Here is a 22,116-nt window from a genome sequence, read left to right as displayed (position 1 = left end):
TAGCACTGGGCGCTCCTCTGACGCAGCTGAAGCGGGATCTTTGTAGCTGTCCTCAGGGCAGACATTAAAGCCACCTGGGTGCGTTGTTCCCAGAACTTAAGATTTTCAGAAACACTCTCTGCAGCGAGTCTGGTGTCTTAACCCAGAGATCAGCCTGCACGCAAAGGCTCCTGATGAGCTTTCTCCTGAGTCTCCTGTCCCGTGGGACGGCTTTTGGTGGCACATCAACCCTGTTCTCACCAGGGACCTTCTGCCCTGTCCCCTGGGAATTCTCCAGCCCAGGCACATGCTCTGTAATTGCAAGACAAACATTATGCCTCCCCCGACGTGTTCTCGCTTTTCTTCGCTCCTAGCCATGCTGCCAGCGTTGTCCTGGCTATTAGCATGTGGCATTGCCACCCGCTCTCCCATCCCTGGAGATATTCCCAGGAGAATGTATAGATCAGAGCTAAAAATACGCAGAGGAGACTCTGCCTGCAGCAGGAAATACCTCAGGGCTGGGGCAGCGGTACCAGACTCCAGAGCTGGGTGCCGAAACCCACCTTCTCCTGCTCTCCGGGCCAGCTGTGCCGGGCACACAGGAGCTGGGCTGCTCCCCCGTTCCTGGGCCACACAGCAGAGAAGTTGCCCCCAGCAACCACCTGGTAGCCAGAAAAATCTGTCCTTGCTGGGGCAAGCGTAGCAGGGCAGAGCCTGGCCTCCATTTAAGCCTCTCCCAGCCAGCCACCAGCTGAGACTGAGCAGGTTAGACGGGGTCACACAGACATCCTCCGCTATGGTCCTGGTGCATTTTTATTGCAGCAGGTTCCCCCGAGGGACCGGCACCATCCCAACACCCACAAAATGGGCTGTTCTGGCTGCAGAGAGCTCCCAGGCCAGAATCTGGGTTTCTCTGCTGGGTATTTCCAGGGGATCAAAGCATTCCAAAGGACAGGAGGGCTAAGATCTCACAGGAGGGGACCATTTTCACCAGTTATCTGCATCCCAGCTGCACAGTCTAGAAATCAGTATCTTCTAAGACGGGGGAGATCTGTTCCAGGGCTTTCCTTTTGATCTGTTTTTAACCAAGAAGCAGAACAACACTCTCTCCCCGACCATGTGCATTGTCCTGGGAAATGGTCTGGTCCCCCTCCAGCCATATGAGACAGGGCATAACCCAGAAGTCACAGTTTGGTCTCTCACAATGAAGTCTCTGTGATGACAGGAGGTCCCAGTAACTAGGAGCCTCGATGGGAGGGGAAATGAGGAAGGAGAGGACAGGGGTCATTGTTATCAGGGTTGCTATTTGGCCTCTGTGGTCCTTGTTGCCCCGTGAGCAATCCGGTGGCATGCAGGACAGCTATGCGACCCGCCAGTCCTCCTCGCTGAGAAATGAGCTGGCTCCGGCTGCCAGCTCTCTGGGTATTCCCCGAATAGACATGGAATTCGCTGAGTCTTATTATAGTTATAAAACTGCTATTTTTGACGCTACGGGTAGACTGGGGGGGTGCTCGCTGGCTGTACCCTGGCTTTTTCTCTCTCTTGGACAGCTGGCTTTGTTTTCTCACCCAGCATTCATGAAAGGTGCCAGATTCAGGGCATTTCTTTGGGTTAATTTCTGTCTTTTATGTGAAGCAACATGTATTTGACATGAGTTCGTTAAAGGCCTCTGAACTTACGCTTCCGATGGCAAAACGTGCTCTGTTTGTACCAAGCCTATAGCACACCTGACCCCAGCTTACCCCAGGGGCAGATTTGAGTGTCACCGTCTCACCATGGTCACTGGGTGAGATTTGGGTGTCCCTGTCTCACCCGTAGGCGTTGGGGTGAAAGCGGGGAACCCACTTTGGGGACACTGTGCCCTCCTGACTGCCCCTGAGCTGGGGGCGTTTAGGGATAACGTGGCTGAGCTTTGCCAGACTCCGGCACTGGGGCTTGCTTGGTTCTCTTGGCAGCACGACTCCCAAATCTTTGCGAACTCACCACCAAAATTTAGACCTTCGGTAGCGTTTGGGTGCTGGGTGCTGCCTGAAATCGCTGCTGGCGTCGGGTGCTCTCGAGACTCGGGTGCCATGGAGCGAGGAGAACACGTTTGCCAGCCCGGAGGGTGATGGAGCGCTGGCACCAGAAGGCGGATGGGGGGGACGGGGGGCTGCGAGATGCTTTCTGGGGTCCCCGCGCTGTGACTGCCAGGACCGGGACCCCCCCTTCTGGGGCTGGGGGTTCTGCGACCGGCTGTCGAGGGGATGCGCGTCCCGGCTGGCCGAGGGGGAGCGGCGGGGCCGGGGGGCGGCGGGGGCCGGTGGGAGCGGGACCGGGGGTGGGGGGGTGCGGCGGGGGGCGGCGGGAGCCGGGCGGGGAGCGGCGGGAGTCGGACCGGGGGTGGGGGGGTGCGGCGGGGTGCGGCGGGAGCCGGGCGGGGGGCGGCGGGGCTCTGCCTCCCGGTGCCGGTGGCCCGGGCGGGGCGGGGCGGAGGGCGGGGATGCCCCCACGTCACAGGGAGGGGTTTCCCCGCCGGGCCGGGGCCCAGCGCCCCGCCGGGGCGCGGCGGTGCGGGCAGTCGGCGCGGAGCTCCGCGGAGCCATGACCTCCCGCAGGTAAGGACGGGCCCAGCGCCCACCCGGCTCAGCCCACCCTGGCCACCGCCGGAGCCCCCGCGGCTACCGGACACCGCTTCCGCGGGGCCGCCCCCCCCCCCCCCCCCCCCAACCCATGCCCGTGTGTGGCGAGCTGGAGTAGCCGCCTGCTTGCCCTGCCCGGACCCCGGCTGCTTGCCCTCCCGCAGCCCCGACGGCTCTTTCGGGCCGCCCCGTACCCCCCTTCGGGGGCGAGCCCGCTGCCTGGAAGCATCTTGTCTCGGCGGGCTCTGTAAGCTGTGCTGGAGATGCTGAAGAGGAGACACCAAACCAGGACCGAGCTTTAAAACTTGCTTGAAATATCTCTGTGGGCTGTGAGCTGAAAAAAAAAATACACTTCGGCGCATCTGGTGTGGTGTTGGTGCCTCCCCCAGCTTCTCCCAACGAAGCTGTTTCAAAGCTTCGGTCTCCTTATCTCGGTGGCCACAGGAGCCTGTGTGACTTGGGGGCATCGTCCCTTCTCGGTTCCTCCTTCTCTGCTCTGGCTTCGGGAGGGGTCAGTGGCTCTCCAGTGGATGGACTCATTCCATGCCTGTTTGCCAGCCCAGGGCCCCCGATCGCTTGCCCACCTCCCCCGTGCCGCTGTGCAGAGGGGTTTCTTATAGCTGGTTTGGGGGTTCTTCGTTCTCGCCCACCCCTTCACAGAGACAGCCTTAGGGTGACCTGAAAAAAGCGTTTGTTGCTATTAGAAGTCAAGTGTGTTTTTAAAAATCCTGCGGAGGGTGGTGGCTGGGGAGCAGCCGTACAGCTGACGGTCACTTCAAGCTGAGAAATGGGATCGGTTACAGGACAGGGAGTGCTTGTTTGGTGTTGGTACATGCAGGTCATCAGTGGGGTTTCTGCATCTCTTGAACATGTAATAACTCCATATTCTCCTCACGCACGTTCCTGCAACGCCAGGATTCAGGGGCTTGTTTGGTTTATGGTTTTTTGGGTCTCTTTTTGCCATCCAGCGCTGGCTATCTCTCCCATACAAGTGCTGAGCCGTGTTCTGTGAGTGTCTGGTTCAAAGTGTGCAGAAGAAGTTTAGGAAGAGGCAGTGTTCATCGGGGCGGTGCCACGCTAAGTTACGAAATGTGCCTGCTGATGGGCGATGGAGTAAAAAGCAGAGGGCTGGGACTTCAGACCCCTGCATTTAATTCTGGGCTCTGGTAGTGCTCTCTGTGCCCACAGGCAAGTCAATATTTGTCTACACTGCCTATACCTTGCTAGCTCCACCCTGTCGGGCAGTTACCTAGGGCAGCAGACTGCTAGAGACAGCAAAATGGTTGTAATGCTGCTGCTGCCAGCTCAGCCCTTGCAGAAGTCCTGAGAAACCTGGCTAGCTCGTCATACTGCTGCTGAGAAGGACTGAGTGCGGGGCGGGCTGGCTTTTGTGCTGGGGGTTGATTGCTCCCAGCATCTGTTGCCCCCATCCTTTCTCCCTAGGGTGCTGGATTTGCTGCTCCTGGTTCTGTAACACTGCTCAGGTCGTTTCTGTGGCAAGACTGGCTTGGCCCCAGCCTTTCTTCTCTCGCCTAGCAACAGGTTGGGTGCCTGCAAGATTTGTACGGCATCCTTCTCTTCTGCCTGAGCCCTGGCTGATGCTGTTCTCCCTCTGGCTCAGAGCGTGGCCTGGTTCTCCCCAGGTGCATCTACTTGAGATCGTGATCTGTGCTGGTGGAGTGTTGAGGGGCTTGAGTGGTCCCTCGCCAGGGATGGTCACTGCAAGGCTTGACTGAGGTACTAAATAGCGGATCCTGTGCATACTGTCGGCATCGTACCTACATCTTTTCTTGCAGGTTGTTCAGGCTTGCATGGGAACCCTTGGAATTAAGGGCACTTTGGCATTAACAGGCTTACGGGCTGACTTTACAAAGACTGGCAGAGCAGAGCTGCTGAAAGCCAGCGTACAGTTGGCCTGTTGTGCTGAAAGAGGGTCCTGCGAAGCAGGTGCGTGACCTGCCTCCCGTGTGCTTGTTCTTTTCAAGGAAGGCACATGGAAGGCGAAATAAACCTCTTTCTGGGTGTTTGACCTGTTCAGTAAGCTCTCCCAGTGGCCATGCTGTGGGGAGAGGTATCAAGGACTGGGGGATGCTGGTCACGCTGCTCTCAGCCTTCTGAAAGGCCACGCTAGCAAGCGCAGGGGCCAGCCTGGAAAGCCGTGGCCGTGTGTCAGCGTGGGGGTGTGTGCATGTGTGTGACAGGAGGGAGAATCAAGCCCTGGTGTAGAAATAAAACAAGTTTGTTGCCGTCAGCCTAAACCACAAAGCTGTTGCAAATACTGAGCTCCAAGCTGCTGCCAGGGCCTTATTGCGTTATTTCTTAAAAACAGCTTGTTGAAAGAATGACCATTTCTTTGCCGCTCCCAGCTTTACTGGCATGTGACCTCTCAGCTGCAGGAAAGGTTTGGAGGTCAGGGACGTACCACCCCCCAGCAAGGACAGAGAAATCATGGTTCTTCTGGAACGGCGGGAGCCCTAAGAGTAACTGCTGCCCCTCCTCTTCTTTGTTGCTTACGTCTGCTTGGGCGCGATTAGAGGCGTTCTGCTGTGATGTAGAGATCTTGTGGATAGACCTCACATCCCCATTAGTGACCTGTAGCTTGCAGATCCCAAATGCCCAGTTTCTCTCCTAGAAAGGAGCTGCACAATGTCTGAAGCACTTGGTAGGTGGCCGCTGCCTTGTGCATTGCCCTTGTCTGCAGGTCAGGCTTTCCTGGGCTGCTGTGGCTGGGAGGAAGGGAAAGTCTGGAGGAAATGAGTAAATGCCAGCTTCTGGAGCATGATTGTCTCTCCAAGCGTTGCCCCAATTCTGCGGGAATCGCTTTTTGTACTGTGGTTCTGGTGCTTTGAGTATTGCTGCTGCCAGTGAAGCCGCTCCCGGTGCCGAGCAGAGTTACTCTTCTTTCCTGCCTGTGCGTGGATGAGAGAAATCTTCCTTCTTGGCTCCGTGGTAGGGGTGAAACTGCTGTCGGCTCCAGGGCCATCATGGGCCTCTGTGTGTTAGCCAGCTGCTGTCACTGGGCAAAACCCCCTTTGGCTACTGATGTCCCCCCACTCAAAGTGTCCCGGAGAGTTCATCGTGGCGTGGCAGGCGGCTTACAGCACCGAAAGGCTGAAACTGCCCCGGGAAGGGAACACTGAGACCAAAAGGACCAAGTTTCCAGTTTTCTGGGCGATGGGGGGATTGGTGCTCTGGTGAAATGCTTCTGTTTCTGTAGCAGACTTGACAAAGAGCTGCTAAGTGGTATCCCATATCCAGAGCTGAGTACATTTGTTTGACAACTTCTTCCCTGCATTCAGATGAACCTTTTTAAGATCGAGTTTACTGCTTAGCTGGATTACTTTGTCCGCACTGATTTTATGGCACGTTGTGGGTGGTTCCCTTTGAAGTCTCGGTAATTACGAGCATAAGCAGGGCTGCTGCAGCCACCGGGGTGGGAAGCAGTGGCTGCTCCAGCATGGCTGGTAAGTCGGGATTGGCCCAGGATTTCTCCAGGATGGTTTGCCATGCTTGTGCAGGCCACGCTGCAATCATCTGAGGCATCAAATGCATCCAGCTGTATCCTGAAACCTTGCTTGCTGTCCAACCTCCAGCATCTGCTGCAGTGACAGAAATATAATGTCAGTCCCCTGACCAGCTGAGCCGCCTGTGGTCCCAGCTCTCCCACTCCCTTTACCAGTAAGAAAACACATGCTTCCTGCGCTGAATCCAAATGTAAATATTAACCTTCAGTATTTGCAATAGCTGCTTACTTTGGCAGCTTGGGTGGTGGTGGGGAGGTGGTAATTTGTGGTCCAGGAAGCAAAACCAGGTCAGTGTTTTGGCATCTTGGATATTCATCAGGAACACATCATGGGCAGAGCTTAGGGCAACGGTGGCAGGAACCAGGATGACTGTGGATCTCGCTGGCTGGAGCATGCTCAAGCCCACGGCTGCTCTGTCTCTGAAGCGCACGCCCCGCGTGGTAAGCTCAGAACTGTCCTCTGGCAATTTTTTGCGAGCTGTTCGTTTCCATCTCTTCAGGCAGTACTTCAGCACTTGGCTTTGGAGCTGAGGTGTGCTCAGCTCCGGCACGAAAAGGGTCAGTCAGCGTGGGCAGCTGGAGACGGGTCACAGCAGCAGCGTGAATTCACACCCTGGCTGCCTTTGTGGTGGCTTGCTCACATAACCAGGCTTTGCGAGAGCTTCCCAGCAAGGCAGCTGGTGCCTTCTGTGCCCTCCTTTGCCATTGCTGCACCTGAATCTCAGCTCAGATTTTCCCTGGTTTTCTCGCTCTGGCCAGGCTGTATGAAGGTGTCTTTGGACACAGGCTCCCTTAGCAGCACCACGGGAGAATTAGAGCTCAAAGGCTTTTGTGCAGGGGACTTGCAGATGTGTGCTGAGACTGCCTATACGCTCTGCCTGGACAGGCGGGGAGGTGAGAGATGGGAAATGCACTGCAAGGAGCAGACGTGCTTTTTCAGCAGGCTTTCTACAGTAAAGGAGGACGAGAACATTGGCAGCAACTTAAATTACACTTCAATTCCGAGCCCCCAGCCTACTGTTTATTTCCAGATAGGGCGTGTTCCTTACTGCAGGTCATGAAATGCATAAATACACTGTTCTCTCCCCTTTTCCAGTGAGGGAATAAGAATGGTTAATGCCCTAGCTCAAAAAGAGAAAACTAGCCTTGCCTTGGAGAGGTTTTTTGGATCAGGCCCTCGGTGATTTTCCAGTATCCTATGGTTTCCCCCAAGGCAGAGTGAACTGCTCTCGTTATGGTCCCAAGACAAATGAAGTGCTCTCGGCCCTGGAACGCATTTCTCGGATGCAGCTGTATCTCTTTTGCGGGCTGCCAAGGAGAATTCCTCGCCGTCTGCAGCAGCAGGGTAAGGCAAAGCGCACCGAAGAGGAAGCCAGTCTTCCAGCTCGTACTGCCAAAGCTATATTGAGGGCAAGTTTCCTTTGTGGCTGGGTGGTACCAGAGCTGCTTGCTGCTGCTTCCAGAAGGGTTTAAATTAATCGGGTTTCTGGGAGATGATTCTTCTGGGGAGCCTCGGAGGCACCTCAATGAATGAATCGGAGCTTTGTGCTCCAGCGGAGGCTCTGCCAGCAGAGCAGCAGTAGCCAGCTGGACTCTCCCAGGTGTCCGGGTGCGGGTCTCGCTCGGCACGGAGCTGTGTGACCACTGCGAGCGAGCCAGCGGGCATGGGGAAGGCTGCTCCCAGTGCCCCCAGCACCTGAACTGCTCCCCCAGCAAGAGCTTTCTCCCCCAAGGATGGCTCAGCTGGCCAAGGCAGGTGGTGGGGGCCCAGCAGAAGCGTGCCTGTGGCTCTGCGGCGGGGAGCCGCTGCTCCTCGGAAAGGGGAACAGAGCTCAGTGCTGCTAGCACTGCCACAGAAAGGCTGGCTCGTGTGTCAGCCCCAGAACCCGGCTGGAGATGTTTCTTGGTGTGCAAAAAGGTGGGCATTGGCATTTCCCTCTGCTCAGCAAGGCAAATCCTGCTCTCCTGGAGCTGTTCTCAGGGGTGGCTTTTCACATTGACCATCACATGCTGGATCTGTCACTAATGCCATTTAAGGCTGTTGGAAGGTAATTTTTGTATTCTGTAACGGGGGCTTTGACTTTTTCCTCGGTTTGAAAAGGACTGGCCTAGCCAAAGGGCTCCTTTATCCCTGGTGCCAATCCCCTTTGTCACTCCATGAGCGAACCAGCAGCCTGGTCCCTCTGAAGAAGGGTCTTCCAAGTCAGGTACGCAGAGCTGAGAGCTTTCCTGTTCCCAGCTGGGTCACTGATCTAATACCGATCATCTATTCATCACCTATCTCCACAGTGTCTTTGTGGTGTTCACCCTCCCACCCTTGCAGTGTGGATGCCCTTTGATTCCCAAATGGCTCATTAAACACTTATTTCCCAAACGCCGACATTGGGTTTCTATCCCTGCCCTGAGGGATGAACAAAGCCAATACCTGTTTTCCAAGCTAAAAACAGGCCTACACCCTCTGGGGGGATGTGTGGGGGGAGAAGTCCTCCTAAGGTTGCAGTTCTTTAAGCATTGATTAATTCTTTTTCTGCATTTATTCTGTTGCTTTTTCACTGCCTTGACCAAAAGCAGTAGCTTGGGCAGGGCTGCACTTGCTACCTTATGATGTGAGTGGTGGGGAGGGATGGAAAGTGGCTTCTGCAGTCCAATTGCATGTTCCAGGAAACGTGCGTAGGATGGGGCCTAATCAGATTACGGGGCTGGTCTCTTTGCAGGCTTCCTGCATGAGTCTGAAGGGAAAAAGGAAATTCTTTGCATTAAACCAAGCTGGAAATCAGGAACCGTGCGCTTCCTGTATATGCATTTTTTTTCTGCAGATAGCTCACGCTGCTGCTTGTATCAATAGTGCTCTCCAAAGACCTCTGCCTGCTTGCAGTGGCTGAGGGATATCCTCGGAAGAGATGTACACTTCAGCATCTCCTCCTGGGCTTTCGGAGCTGCTGCTCTCCTGTAGCAGATTCTGTGGCTGTCCCAGGTGTCCCAGGCAGGTCCCATGTGGAAAGGATGTTGCTGTAATCCAGCTGCACTACAAACATATGTGAAGCGGTCTGGGAGTGCAGGACTGAGTATCAGGCTTTCGAGCCTTGGGATGACCAGGACCAGGGGGCTGTGTGCCTTGCAGCCCCCCCTTGGCTCTGTGTTGAAGATTTTCTGCATCAAGTCCCAGACGTTTCCACGTGGACAAGAGGAACAGATGAGTCTCACCCTCTGCTGCATCTTCTGTGAAATGCCCTGGTGGTTGTTAACGATGGGCTGATCTTGGTGTCTCTGTACTGCAGCCCCAGCCCTTCTGCTCTGCTCTGTCTGTCCCCTCCATCTACCCTGCAGAACGGGCTGAGGGGCCTCCACGGACCCGTCCGGGAGAGAGATGAGCTCTGTTGTGCCCCCATCGCCAGGGACAGTGAGCAGGCACCCTAAGAAGTGCCTCAAGGAGGAGGTCGCCTGGCACCCATGCCAGGGCTGCCAGGAAGAGCACGTGTGCCCAGGGAAAATCACAGCAGCGTTCCCTGCAGCCCTCCTGGCCAGGGCTTAGGGCCGGGGAACCCTCTCACAGCAAGGAGTGATTACGTTTATCTTGCTTATTGCAGCTTCTTGGTGTCGAAAGAAGCACTGGGGGAGGAGAGGGTGAGCTGAGTTTTCTAGCTTGGGCTGGGTTTGCTGCAACTGTCCTGATTACGTTATCAGGTGAAGAGCCTGTCTCTGAGCAAGTATCTACTCGAGGCTTCCTGTGTTTCCCAGCCTGTAGTTGCTGTGGCTGGTGTCTCTCGATTTTCCCAAGGAAAACGTGAGCGTGGATGTGGGACTGCTTGCTGACCTGGGAGAGAAGGCACCAAGAGCAGGGAACGGCAGATGCCAAGTGCCAGCAGTCCCAATGTGCATCTCCACACGGTCCCTCTCACATGCAGAGGTGGGGTTGCTGTGCAGGTTTCCAGCATCTGTGGTAGTAGCCTCAGCTGCTGTGCTGAGGCAGTCTCAGTTCTTGGTTTCTTCCTACAGTCCAGGCGATCTTCATGCCTTGGCATCACCTTTTGAATTATCCAGGGGAGAAGATATTTGTGCTGTTGATGCACAAGGGCTTTTCATGCAACCTGGTCCTTTCCTTTTTCCTACCCAGCTGAGCAAGAACCTGCCTGTGACCTTAGGGTAATAAGGTCTGGAAATTCCTCCCATTCCCAATATACAGTCATTAGATTTATCTGGACAGTGCCCTGACTCTGTTTAGGTGTCTGCTAATCTCCTGTGGGTGCTACAAAAGAGATTTTTTTTTTTCACTTAAACAAATTTCAGGCATGCAATGACCCACACCAGAACAGCTAGATAGGAAGAAGCTTCTCCTTTTGAGCAGATGCTAAACAAGAGATCTGCCACTCTGCTCTGGGGTGGAGGAGAGCTGTGTGAGAGTGGAGAGCCAGCTGTCTGGAGTCGGCCGGAGGAGAGAGGCTGTCCCCCATCTGCTGGGGGAGGCAGCTGGGCAGAGCCCCCTTCTCTGTACCCGGCCCTGCTCCCCCGTCCCACTGGGCTGCAGCTTGTTTCCACACTGGGCTGCTTCCTAGCTCTGTCCCTGGGGTGTCAAAACTGAGAATAAGGCTTCAAACTGCAGTTCACTTCTGCGGTGCTGAAGCGAATGTGGCTTTCCCCCTCCCCCTTCTCCAAAATGACGTGTTTTACAAGTTCCCTTTTTGGTCAGACAGAACATACCAGTTAGCTTTCAAGGGAACTGTCTCTCCCCGGCTATTTTAACCCAGCCAGGGGAGAGGGGAGCTGATGGAGGGCAGCCTCTGTAGGACCAAGAAGATGGTTCCCTTTCCCTATGTTGCCTCGTGCTCCCCCCAGGATCGTGCCAGCCAGGGTCTTTGGTCCCCTTTCCCACTCCGCTTTAAAAAAACTCATTTCCTTCTTTGTCAGCTTCTGGGGTGCAGCGTGCCTCTGTCAGAGCGCGAGCTGATAAGGGCAGCAGGATTGAGCAGCTCGGGCTCTCTGGCTTGACACAGAGATGGGTGCTGTGGGTGCCAAGAGGGTGTAAAAAGTCAGTGGCTGGGTTGACAAAACAATGGTGAAAGACCTTCCTTAAAAATATGAATAGGACACAGGCAGGAGATTGGAACATTTTCCCCCTCCCACTCCAACGCGTTTTCAAAGTATTTTTAAAAATTGAGTGATTCCAGTCAGAGACACCGAGGGAAGACCTGCTGGCAGTGACAGGAGGGTAAGCAGTTAGCACCAGCACCAGCCGTTGTGCTGGGGGGCTCTGCTAGCTGCTACCCCCAGGGTAACTCTGAGGTTACTCACAGGTGAGGACTGGTCAGCTCCTCCAGCCCTTGCCCTTGCCCTGCGCAGCCCCTCACGCTGGGCACATGTGACGGAGGGAAACGGGCAGCTTGAACAGCCTCAGGAGTTGGGGTAACTGTGAATACTTGACATAGGCAGGGGAGAGCCCATCCCTTGGGACGTGTTGTTTGGCCTTGGGGATTTCAGGAGGGTGGGAAGGTGGCAAAGATTTAATTTCAAAACAACAAAAAATCCCCTTTCACACCCTTGAGCAGCATCCCTACCATGTAAGGTAGTTGCCAGGGCTATATTTGTCCTTGGTTTGTTTTTTTGGGGGTAGCTTTTTTGTTTGTTTGTTCCCCCCTTGCTCCCACCCTCCTGAAATATTTCAATCAGTCTCCTCTCTAAGAAGTGTAACAAGCCCTGCCACTGATTAAATTCTAAATATAGCTGTGGTATTTTTTTTTCTCTCCAATTCTTCATGATGTATCTAGGTAAAAAATAGCCTTGGCAACTCTTCAAAGGGGATACGGGCCTGCTATGGGCTATATTTTTGTCTTGTCACCCTGCCCGGGTCCGAAATAAACCTCCTCATTTTTAATTAGCTCGTTGGGTTATATAATCCTGAAGGCTGAGGATTTCTGGGCTCAGCAAGAGCGCACGTGATGCCGTGGGCCCAGGCGGCTCATGGCGGGCAAAGGTGGTGTGTCAGGGTAGGGGCGACACGGCAGGAATCTCCTCTGCTCCTGCTGGCCCTGGTGCCAAGTGGGAGGGAGCCTGGGGAAGCCAAGATGCTGTAGCATAAGGCTCTGCTCTTGCCTTGCTTCCTTATAGCCTTATTTATTTATTTATTCCGTTGTGGTACTTGGAGAGGAACCTGCTGAATGAGGAAGGGCCTGGTGGATGGTGAAAGCTCTGGGCGCCTCGGCTGTGTTGCCCTGGGGGCTGGTTTTAGTTTTCCTCCATGCCTGGGAGAATGGGTCAGGGTTTTTCTGCCCTTGGCATCATCCCAACAATAAGTCGTTTTGCTCCTGCCTGAGTGGAGCACGTTTGTGTTCCCACAGCCCAGGTCTGCATGCTGAAGCACCGTCCTAGTCCCATCATCCCACGTGAAAGGTGGGAGCCGACTGATTCCCTCTCTGTGATGCTGTCAGGTGCTGGACTGTGCAGCCTCTGGCCCTACCGCTGCTGCTTTCCTTGCTCTCAGAACATTTCTCTGGAGTGCCTGCCCGGGGAACGCTGCTGTAGAGAGTCGCCATCCTTCTGGTTTGTGTGTGGGAGCCCGAAGGGCTCTTCAGGTCCTCGTGCTCACGGTGACCCTGGTCATCCAACATGTGTCCTTCTGCTCTTTCAAAGTGCTTCCCAGCGCTTACCAAAGCGGCTCATCCCAAGCTTCTCTTGGACCTCTCTGGCCAGATGAGCAGGCCATGCAAGGGAGCAGCGCGTGTTTGCTCTACACAGCTCTCAGAACCTTCTAACCACCAGATGGAGCAAAGGAACTTAAAACAACCATGGCTGACACTTTGGCCAGGGGCTGCCGTGGGGGAACGGAGGGGTGACCTCTGCCCTGTGGGCAGCTGCTGTACCTGGGCCTTGCCAGGCTTTGCCTTGGCTTCTTCTCTCTAGCTCTTCCCTAGAGGGCAGGGCTCAGGCTTGTCCTGGGGGCTGTTTTGGCAAGATGGCAGGTAAGCGCAGCTGCACGTGTGTTGCCAGCCTGTTCCTTGCCCTCTGATCATAACCTGCTGTACAGACTGCGCTTCCCACTCCCCGGCACATCTTTAGGCAGGGCTTATTCCAACCTGTGCGAGGGAAGGATGTGCTGCAATAGCCGTGCCCGTTTGCTCTCTGAGTTGAACCAGCCCACCGCCCTCTGTCATCTGTGTCTCAGACCAGAGTTTCAGTCCTGCTCCGAGGGGGGCGGGGGTGGCAGTATTTGTTGCTTTGAAGCAGTGGAAACTTTCAGTGTTGTCATCTCAGTGGTCAAAGCTAAGAGGAACTGGCGTGCTTCAAGAAGTGCAATTTAGTGAGGAAGGCACAGCTTTGAAGTGTTTGACTAGGTTGAAACTGGCCAGATTTGGTGTCCCTCCTCACCTCTGGAAGAAGAGGGATGCGATGCATCTCTGGGATTTGAACAGACTTCTCCAGACCTCCAGTTTGGTGTTTAGCAGAGCTGGGCGTAAGCCACAGAATTAAGGGTCTTCAGACTAGCGTAAGCAAAAATGGGCTAGAATTTCCCATGGCTGTTTTTCAGATGAGTGCCTCCAAAGCAGCCAGCTGGTGGTCTCGGGACCAGTAGCAGTACAGGCTGTTTGCACATGGTCCCTCTTGTGTGATGAGCCATCCCACCACCGAGCAGTGCCCGCTGCAGGCGCTGTGACATCGGCCAGGGCAGCCTTCCCACCTCCTGTCACTCGTACTTCATGCACGGGTGTTTGGGCAGCAACTCTGTCTCATGGAAAGGCAGACAGCCATTTCTTCTCTCCTCTTTGGCTTATACAAGTATTTATCCCAGAAGAAGGCTCTTGCTTCAGTTGCCACAGGTTTTCTTGGCTCATGGCAGAAGGTTCTGGCAGGTGTGCTGGGGGAGAAGGGAACACTGAACAGGTTTCTGTGTGAAGGGATGGCTAAAAAGCAGTGGAAAGCACAATACTGTCAGGTAGTGACTGCATGAGAAAGCTGAGATGTAGTTTGAAGTCTGTGAAGAATCCTCGCTGTGACAATGAAGCACGTTGACAAAGCGTAGAGGAAAGGGTTTGAGGAAAACAGCACGGGATCTCATGCAAACAGCTGGCTCTAGCAATCTGGTTTCAAACAAAAAGTGTCCTGGGGATTATATTTAAGCACAGCATCTTGAAGGCCCAGTTAGAGATTTTTCTCCAGTGCCGAGTAGACAGGAGACTTGACTTCAGTGAGCCTGGGTGATGCTGAAGAAAGCAGAGGTGTCCTTGCTCAGCGTCCCCCTCCCAGCCCTGCAATGGATATCTTGAGTGGCCACTAGCCATGTGCTGGTGGCAAGTTGGCTCATTCAGCCCAGGAGCGATAGAGCGCAGCATGGGAGCTGCGGGGAGCAGGGGCCGTGTAGCATTTCGCAGCAATAGCTCACAGCAGGCGTGGAAGGTGTATGTCTTCCACACAAAGGCTTTGCTATCGTGTACACCGTTCACAAAGGGAGGGAGCAAAAGTCTGGTCCCTGTACACGGGACTGACATGGTTTGGATGTTGCTGAATCTCACGAGACAAAAGTTTTAGTCCCGTGTGAATTTGCTTCTAGTGCTGAGATCCAAGGCCGGAATGACAGAAGAGGTCTGCGGGTGGTGTGTTGAAACACGTTAGGACGTACATACTGCAGAAAGGGAAGACACAGCTCCACAGAGAGCCAGCACCTACTTTTTTCCCCCCTTTTTGCTGTGTCACTCCAACTGTTATCTCTGATGTCCGACCACTGGCCCGTAGTGCTGTCTGCCTACATGAGCAGAGGAAGAGTGTATGAGTGTTAAGTAGGAAACTGGTGTATATTTTAAAGCACAGGTCTGCACGGAAGTGCTGGCAGTAAACAAAGGAAAGTCCTGTTCTAGTTGTGAAATTGCTGATGCCCTTGATTGTTAAATGCCAGTTCAGCTCTTCCTTGGCTTGTTTTTCAGTGTTGCTTTCAGCCTTGGAATGATGACACAGAGAGAGAGAGGATGCGTTCTTATTCCTTGGATATTTTGTTGAGTGTCCTTGGAAGAGTTTGCCTGTTGGCTGTTAGGGTAATCTCAGTGGAAGATCTGCTTGTATTCTAGGGATAAGAAGAGAGCTCAAATGCCTGTTCCAAGCAATGCCCTTCCCAGAGACAGAAAAGAAATTTCTGAGGCTTCATTGCTGCAAAGAGATGCAGAAATATCCCTGCAAAAGCAGCCACTGAGCCTTCCTGGATCTCTAAGTACTGTGCAGGGTTGGTTGTGAGCCATGGTTTAGGATTGCTTTTCCAGCACTTGCATATTACTAAAAACAATGTTGCTGGGCTTAGGGAATGACCTGGAGATATGGCAAAAGGATGAAAAAAGCCAAGCCAGGAGCTCAGAGCCAGCACAGCAGAATGGCTTTGTGCAGAATGGCCACACTAAGCCTCTCTGGTACTTTAAGGCCATCTAGGGTCCATGGGAGCTTAAAAGCCTTCAGTAGCGTATGAACCAGGGGCAGGGTTTGCCCAGGAGCAGCTGTTGCCCCAATGGCAGGACATTGCTCCTCTGGGGTGCCATGTGGTGGCTGCCCTACAGGATGGCATATGTTCAGGATGGTGGCATTGTCATGGATGCTACGACGCTGGCGTGAGAAAGTAAGGACGACAGGTTCTGGCTGAACAGATGCCTTATGGCAGTTAACCTAGAAAACACAGAAGCTCTGCCTCTAGTGTGGACACCTCTGTTTTGCCTATCGTAGCAGGAGCAGCAGGAACCGCAGAGCGTGCAGAGGGGGTACCGGCCCGAGCTGAGTGAAGGGAAGATGGGGTGCTGCTGTTGCCCTGCCGCTGATCCCTTTCATGTCTTGGCCAAACCCGTTGTCCTTAGCACCTCGCCGCTGTGTTCTGCGGCCCCCGAGGGAAGCGTTGTTCTGAGGGCTGTTCTCACCAGCTGCATCAAGCACCTGGGGAGCAAAAATGGGGAAGCTTGGCACTACTGGAGAGCTGCCTGGATCTTCTCCATTAGCAGGAATTACACCCCTGAGTTGCTCTTGAGTTCCCTCTGGGGTTGCCAGCTTTTCCTACTGACGTGGAAGTGAGCATCCTCCTTGAGTGTAAGAGCTGCTCTTCCTCCTTTAACAGGACAAGAAGCCCAGCTTTTGTTCTAGGAGGCACTCAGGTGGGGACGAACCCTAAACGCAGACCAAGCTCTGTGCTGTTCACCTCCCGCTCCCCCTCCTCAGGACCAGTGGCCCTGTGAGGACAGTCCCCAGTCCTGCCCAGCATTTCCGAGCTCACTGCAGCGGGACAGGGCTTCCAGAGTGCTCGGCTTTGCTCTGCGGTTGGGACTGTTGCTGATCTCTAATCTCCTCTGTGCCTCAGCTGCTCTGTTGGCACATTAAAGGCTAGCCGCAAAGCAACCATAATTGTGCTAAGTGTCTGTGGGATAATGGACTAAATACTCAGGATTGCAGAGGCAGCCGCATTCCCAGCTATTTAATACCTTGATTGATGTATATTTAGTTGTTTGCCAGCCCACAGGACAGCCTTCTGAGCTCTTGTTTCTCCTGCTCTATGAAGCTGATGACGCAAGGATGTTAAAGAACTAGGCAGGAGTGAGCTATCTGGCCAGTCATGAGGTCACAGGGCTGTAATGAGCCCAGGTTTTCTAGGACTGGGTGTTGTGGTCTTGCTCCCTCGCCTGCTGAGCCAAGAGAGGGAGATCGGTGGCGGTTTTAGGCTCTGTTTGGAAGAGTGGAGTTGTCCTCTGCCACCACAGCTTTTGGCTTCTTGCAGGACTGAGAACACAAGTTCTTTCTGCCTGAGGGTGGCCTGAGGAAAGGTCTGTGTGCCTGAAAGCTTGCTTGATTGCAGCACATTTCACATTCATGGATAACCTGTGCAATAGTGTCCATGGTCAAGTCCACCCCTCAATCACGAGCCCATCTATATGTTGCATCTCTTCCCTGGTGGCCTGAGGTGTCATGGGCCCACAGAGCCATAAATAATTCACCCTTATGTTGCAAATCCAGATCTACCTGAGCCACTTCAACCTTCGCAGCCTGATCCACCCGTTGGTGGTTTTGATGTGAAGAAGAGACCTTCCCTTTGAACATACAGCCCAGCACCAGCAGTCAGGGTGCTGACAGGAGCTGTGTTTCAGTACCAACCACTTCCGAGGCAGCTCAGACTCCTTCATATGCTGCTAATATCTCAGCAATATTTTCAGTTTCAGCATTTTCCAGTTATATCATCTGAGCTAATAAAAGATGTTACCTCTCCCTGTAAACGTCGCTGTCTCTCCACATTAAACCCCAGACCTGGATGTGCTGAGATGCTTGGGCTGTCTAACTTTAGGTACCTGTGCTGAGTGGCTGAGATGAGTGTCCCTGTCTAGTCAGGGCAGAGAACTGGGTTCTGTTCTGCATCACGCTCAGGAAGTGACTCTTTCTCTCCATGCCTGAATAAGGGGACTGGACTCTAACTTGGGTGCCTTACAGCTATGTGGTCTACATGCTCCTGTCAACTGTCCAGAAAAAAGCGAGCTTAGAAGGGCTGTGTAGAAACGCTTCTGCTCGAGGTAGAGCTGTCCTTGGGGCCCAGCAGTACGTGCTGTTTAACACGGAGAGCAGGGCAGTATGCTTCCCCAAAGAGCTCACAGAGCGCAGAGATAAGGTGCACAAGCGAAGGGTTACGAACCCTGCTTTGGAGGGCAGAGGAACCGAGTCAGAGCCAAATGATGAGATTAGGAAAGAGATTATGATGTTTCAGTGCATCTGAGTATCTCGAAGGTTCCTCCTGAAGGAGCACGGCGGTCCTGTTCCCAACAGGAGCAGAGCCCCGCTCCCAGAGCTGCTGCTCTCCCCTCGCAGCCGCGATGACGGCGATGACGGCTGTTTCAGCAGGTCGCTCTGCACTGAAGGTCTGGAGCCCAAATCTCTCCTGCTGCTTTCCGTGGAGGAGGAAGATTTCCTGGGAAGCGCTGTTCAGATACAGGAGCTCCATGGAATATAACTTTGCCCATTAGCCATTCTTTTTTCTTTTTCTTCAGCGTTGGCTGCCCATAAACTGACAGATGTCGTCACTCACCATGTGCACGTGGTGGTTACCCTCCCCAGTCCCCTTCTCAACACTCAATTCACAGCTGCCGGCTTTGTACCGATAAGAGAGCGAGATGACTTCCTTTTCTTCTCTCCACCCCTACTCCCTTCCAGAATAAGCTGGGCTGGTTTTTGGTAAATAACGAGCTGTCACTTCTTCACTTGAAACTTTCCAGGCTCCACCACCTTGGCCAACCCTCCTGAAGGATGCTGGAGGCTGGAACGCTCCTATCGGGCAGCAAACTGCCTTCCACATCCTAGAGCAAGCTCTCCCCATCTCCCATATCCTACGAATCTTACTGCGTTTTGAGCTGTCCTGTGGTTTCTGTGGACTAACGAATCTCTCTGCGTACTCTGCCGGGTCAGGAGCCTTGACCAGTTATGGTGAGGTAGGATATCTGTTCTGTGTATGTCTAGCTTCTATTTTTAACAAAGCTGATATTTCTGAGTGGGGACAAAGCAAAGGGGAGAAGGCATGGAGATCATCTTTGTAGTTTAGATTGCACAGAAAGGTTCCACTTATGCTCGGGAGGATGTGAGCTAATAACAGTCAGAGAGCACCTACGAAGGTGTGGGCGCTATTAGGGTGGGAATAGTGATTAACAGTGCTCGTTAGCCACAGACTAGCAAATTCTCTGGAGAAGTGCAAGATTCTCCAGTGGAAACTACCTTTCAGATGCCTCTGCAGCACATGGGTGATGGTAACTTTCGCCTTGTGCTGGCTTCAGCACTGGGAAACGGTGTGTTAGCAGTTTCGTTTACATGATTACTGTGATTACTGTTAATATGATTGCTGAAGAGGCTTTTGGTGCTGACTGCAGCCTGGGAGAGGTTATCCCTGCTGTGAGCAGTAGGTTATTTTGTGATGTTATTAGATTTTTATCTTGTATTACCTTGTTAGCAATGCTATGTTAGTAGTTACTTGCTTATCTCCTCGTTAGCCCTGCCATGTCTCGAGCTGAGCACGCTTTCATGTGCTGATAACTAGCTTGCCTGTGTGGGAGCATTGTCATTTCAAGGTGCTGGACACCTCAAGCTGAATTTTGCAGATAGGTACAAACTGCCTGAAGTGACAACATCTAGTCAGAAGGGCAGTGTGTAAAGTAGTGAAGGTTATTATACGGGGCATGAGCTGTAAAAGCAGCTGGATGTGAAAGGCTGTGCTGGAGCAGGGCAGGGAGCGTGTAGCCATCCCTTTGCCAGGCCGGGAGGCACAGCAGGCAAGTGCATGTGTGAGGAAAGCAATCCTGTCTGCTGGAAACGCAGGGAACAGATCCAGGGCAGGAACTGCGCTGTCTGAAGCCGTGTTTGAGGCTGTTAAATGCAATGGGATCGTTGTGCAAGTGGCTGTGGCTCTTTGCCATGGAGGGTAACGTGGAGCATGCCTTGGGTTTTCCTTCCTTCCTTCCTTCCTTCCTTGGGCGTGCAGAGGGTGTGGGCAGCTCCACAGCACTCTGCAGGGATTCAGATGATGAAAGTTGCTCCAGCCTATTGGTAGTTTACATCCCCTTGTATCTCAAGAGCATCCCAAGGCTTTTGCACTAACCTCATTTCAACGCAGTTCTCTCACATGGTGCAGAAGTGACTGGTTTCTCCGTTTCTGGTCTTTCTTTGGGTGTGTTCTGCTTCACTGGATCATAGCAAAGCAGCTAAACAAATACTTTTCTGCTCCAGGAGGAAGCCTGTCAGGCAGACAACAGCTGGGCGAGTTTCGGTGCTGGCTGGTGATATGTATTTTTAATGCTCCAACTGTCTGGCAGGTGGGCCTGCAATTTAATTTTAACTTGCTTTATGAGAACAAAACCATTTGCAATGTACAGGCCAGTAAACCTCCATGAATGGAGGGAGTTCAAAAGAGATTTCTCCTACTATTAGACCTTTAGAGTCTAGTAGGTAAGGCCTTCTCTGGCTGAGGTTAAAGTGTAGCTGGGTGTTTATGGTGGTCCTAACAGTGGAATACTCTTTCGGTAGAAAAGGCCATTTCAAATATAAGTTTGATTCAGAGAATTAAATCAGAAAATTTGAAAACTGCAGCTGAAAATAATAACCTTGCACACCTTTGGGGCTGGTGCGTTCAAAACAGCTTGAGGGACTTAGCTACACCTTTTTTTAATTAAGAGAACATGGGTGTAAATCCTCTGGGCAACTTGGAAGAGCCCCAGCTGCCAGTTTCCTGCTAGTGCAGGTGAGTATAACTGGGTGTTGAAATGCACGTTGGCCTGATAAAACCAGGTCTGCCTCTCCCATTCTGTGGAAACTGAGAATTGTCAGGCAAAATTTGTGTCTTCCCCCCCCCCCCCCCCCCCCCCCCCCCCCCAAGCAGTTTCGGTCTTGTGCTGTGCTTCCCGTCCTCTGCCTCAGTGTAACATGTGCCAAACCCACGCACTAAACTCACAGCTGCCTTCTTGCTAACAGAGTTCTGGCTGGGGATGCTGGGGTGGGGGGTCCCCAAAGCCTTGGGGGGCAGGTACACAGCTGACATGGGGCAGGGTCAGGACCTCAGGACCAGAGGGCAGGGGCATGCCTGGAAGCAGAGCTGAAATGGTAATGTTATTTCTGGAGCTGAGCAAATATTTGGAATCTGAATGGGGAAATTAATATGGTGCTGTCCTGTAAGAAATGTTTACACTTGTTTTGAAAACAAACCCAAACTGTCTCAGCAAGAGCCTCTGCCCTTGGGATATAGAGGTTGGTGCTGGCTGGTCTCTTCTCACAGGTAATTAGTGACAGAACAAGAGGGAACGGCTTTAAACTGCAACAGGGGAGGTTCAGACTGGACACGAGGAAAAAATTTTTCACAGAAAGAGTGGTCAGAGAGTGGAATAGGCTGCCCAGGGAGGGGGTGGAGTCCCCATCCCTGGGTGTGTTTAAGGGTCGTTTAGATGAGATGTTGGGGGATGTGGTGTAGGGGAGAACTTTGTAGAGTAGGGCTGATGGTTGGACTCGATGATCCCAAGGGTCTTTTCCAACCTGAATGATTCTGTGATTCTGTGATATCAGTGGACATGTACCAGCTGGGTACTGGGCAGGAGTAGGTTTTGCTCCTGAAAGCACCCGTTGGACATGCAGTTGCTCCTAGACCTGTGCAGGCAGTTGGGATAGCTGTGGAGCAGCCTTCTGCTGAGCTACCAAGAGGCCTTAGTTCCTGGCTGGAAATGTCTGTAAAGGCATCTGGTGTCTGAAGTCCTCTGCTGCCCATGGGAATATCCACCATTTCCCAGGGTAGCAGCTGGTGCCTATTCCAGCCCTTGTGGTCTTTTCTTCAAGACCCACTGGTTCTTCTCTGCAGGTGACAGAGAGGTGCTAATCCGTGGTCTTCCCTCCCCAGCTACTTCACACCTGGATTTTACCAGCTATAAATTTTAGTGGTAGGCTGAGAGCCAAATCCTTCACTGGTGTGAATGATTCAAAAGGAGAGGTGGCAGGTTTAGGATTTGTCCTTTATCAAAGACCATCCTCTGAGGAAAGGAGGATAGGTGGCTTACCCTCCAGTCTCTGCCCAAAGCCTTCACTACACTAGTCACAGAATTTGACTTCAAAGTTTACATTAACACCCCTCTGCCCAGATCACGTGGGTATCCCATAACTGACATGCATTCTTGGCAGTAAAGACAGGCTGTATTTGTGTGCATAGTTCATTTCCTGAGCAGCCAAACCAACTTCTGAGGTGGCCATGTGTTTAAATCAAATGTACAACGAGTGGAAATACTATGTCTAGTTTCAGTGTTCAAGAACAGGAAACTTCACTGACAGATTTACATGTAGAGGTAAGTGTTAACATGCCAGGTCTGCTGTATCCCAAGACGCTGAGATACTTTGGGTTAGGAATTTTGCATAGCCCTTTTGAGGAAGCACGGGGGATATGGTTTAATGGCACACTGCAGTGTCGTGGTAGCGCAGTCCATTCTGACCGAACCCCTTGAGGGAGAAAAGGGGCTTGTTTTGTTCTACTCCCTGAGTCAA

At 53.0% G+C, this 22,116-nt stretch overlaps 1 protein-coding gene across 2 annotated transcripts in view; it reads left to right on the top strand.

Moving 5' to 3' along the window:
- Nucleotides 1-2,492: 2,492 nt before the first annotated feature.
- Nucleotides 2,493-22,116, top strand: part of LOC141933458 (tyrosine-protein phosphatase non-receptor type 11-like) — a 57,719-nt gene continuing 38,095 nt past the window's right edge. For both annotated transcript variants that reach the window (XM_074848149.1, XM_074848148.1), the window contains exon 1: nt 2,493-2,576. In XM_074848149.1, coding sequence (XP_074704250.1) covers nt 2,563-2,576 — 14 coding nt within the window. In that variant the 5' untranslated portion in view covers nt 2,493-2,562. The remainder of the gene's footprint in view (nt 2,577-22,116) is intronic.

Source organism: Strix aluco, chromosome 22 (assembly GCF_031877795.1).
Source record: "Strix aluco isolate bStrAlu1 chromosome 22, bStrAlu1.hap1, whole genome shotgun sequence".
Lineage (NCBI taxonomy): Eukaryota > Metazoa > Chordata > Aves > Strigiformes > Strigidae > Strix > Strix aluco.
Note: the sequence above shows the minus strand (reverse complement) of the source record. Positions and strands in the feature narration are given on the sequence as shown.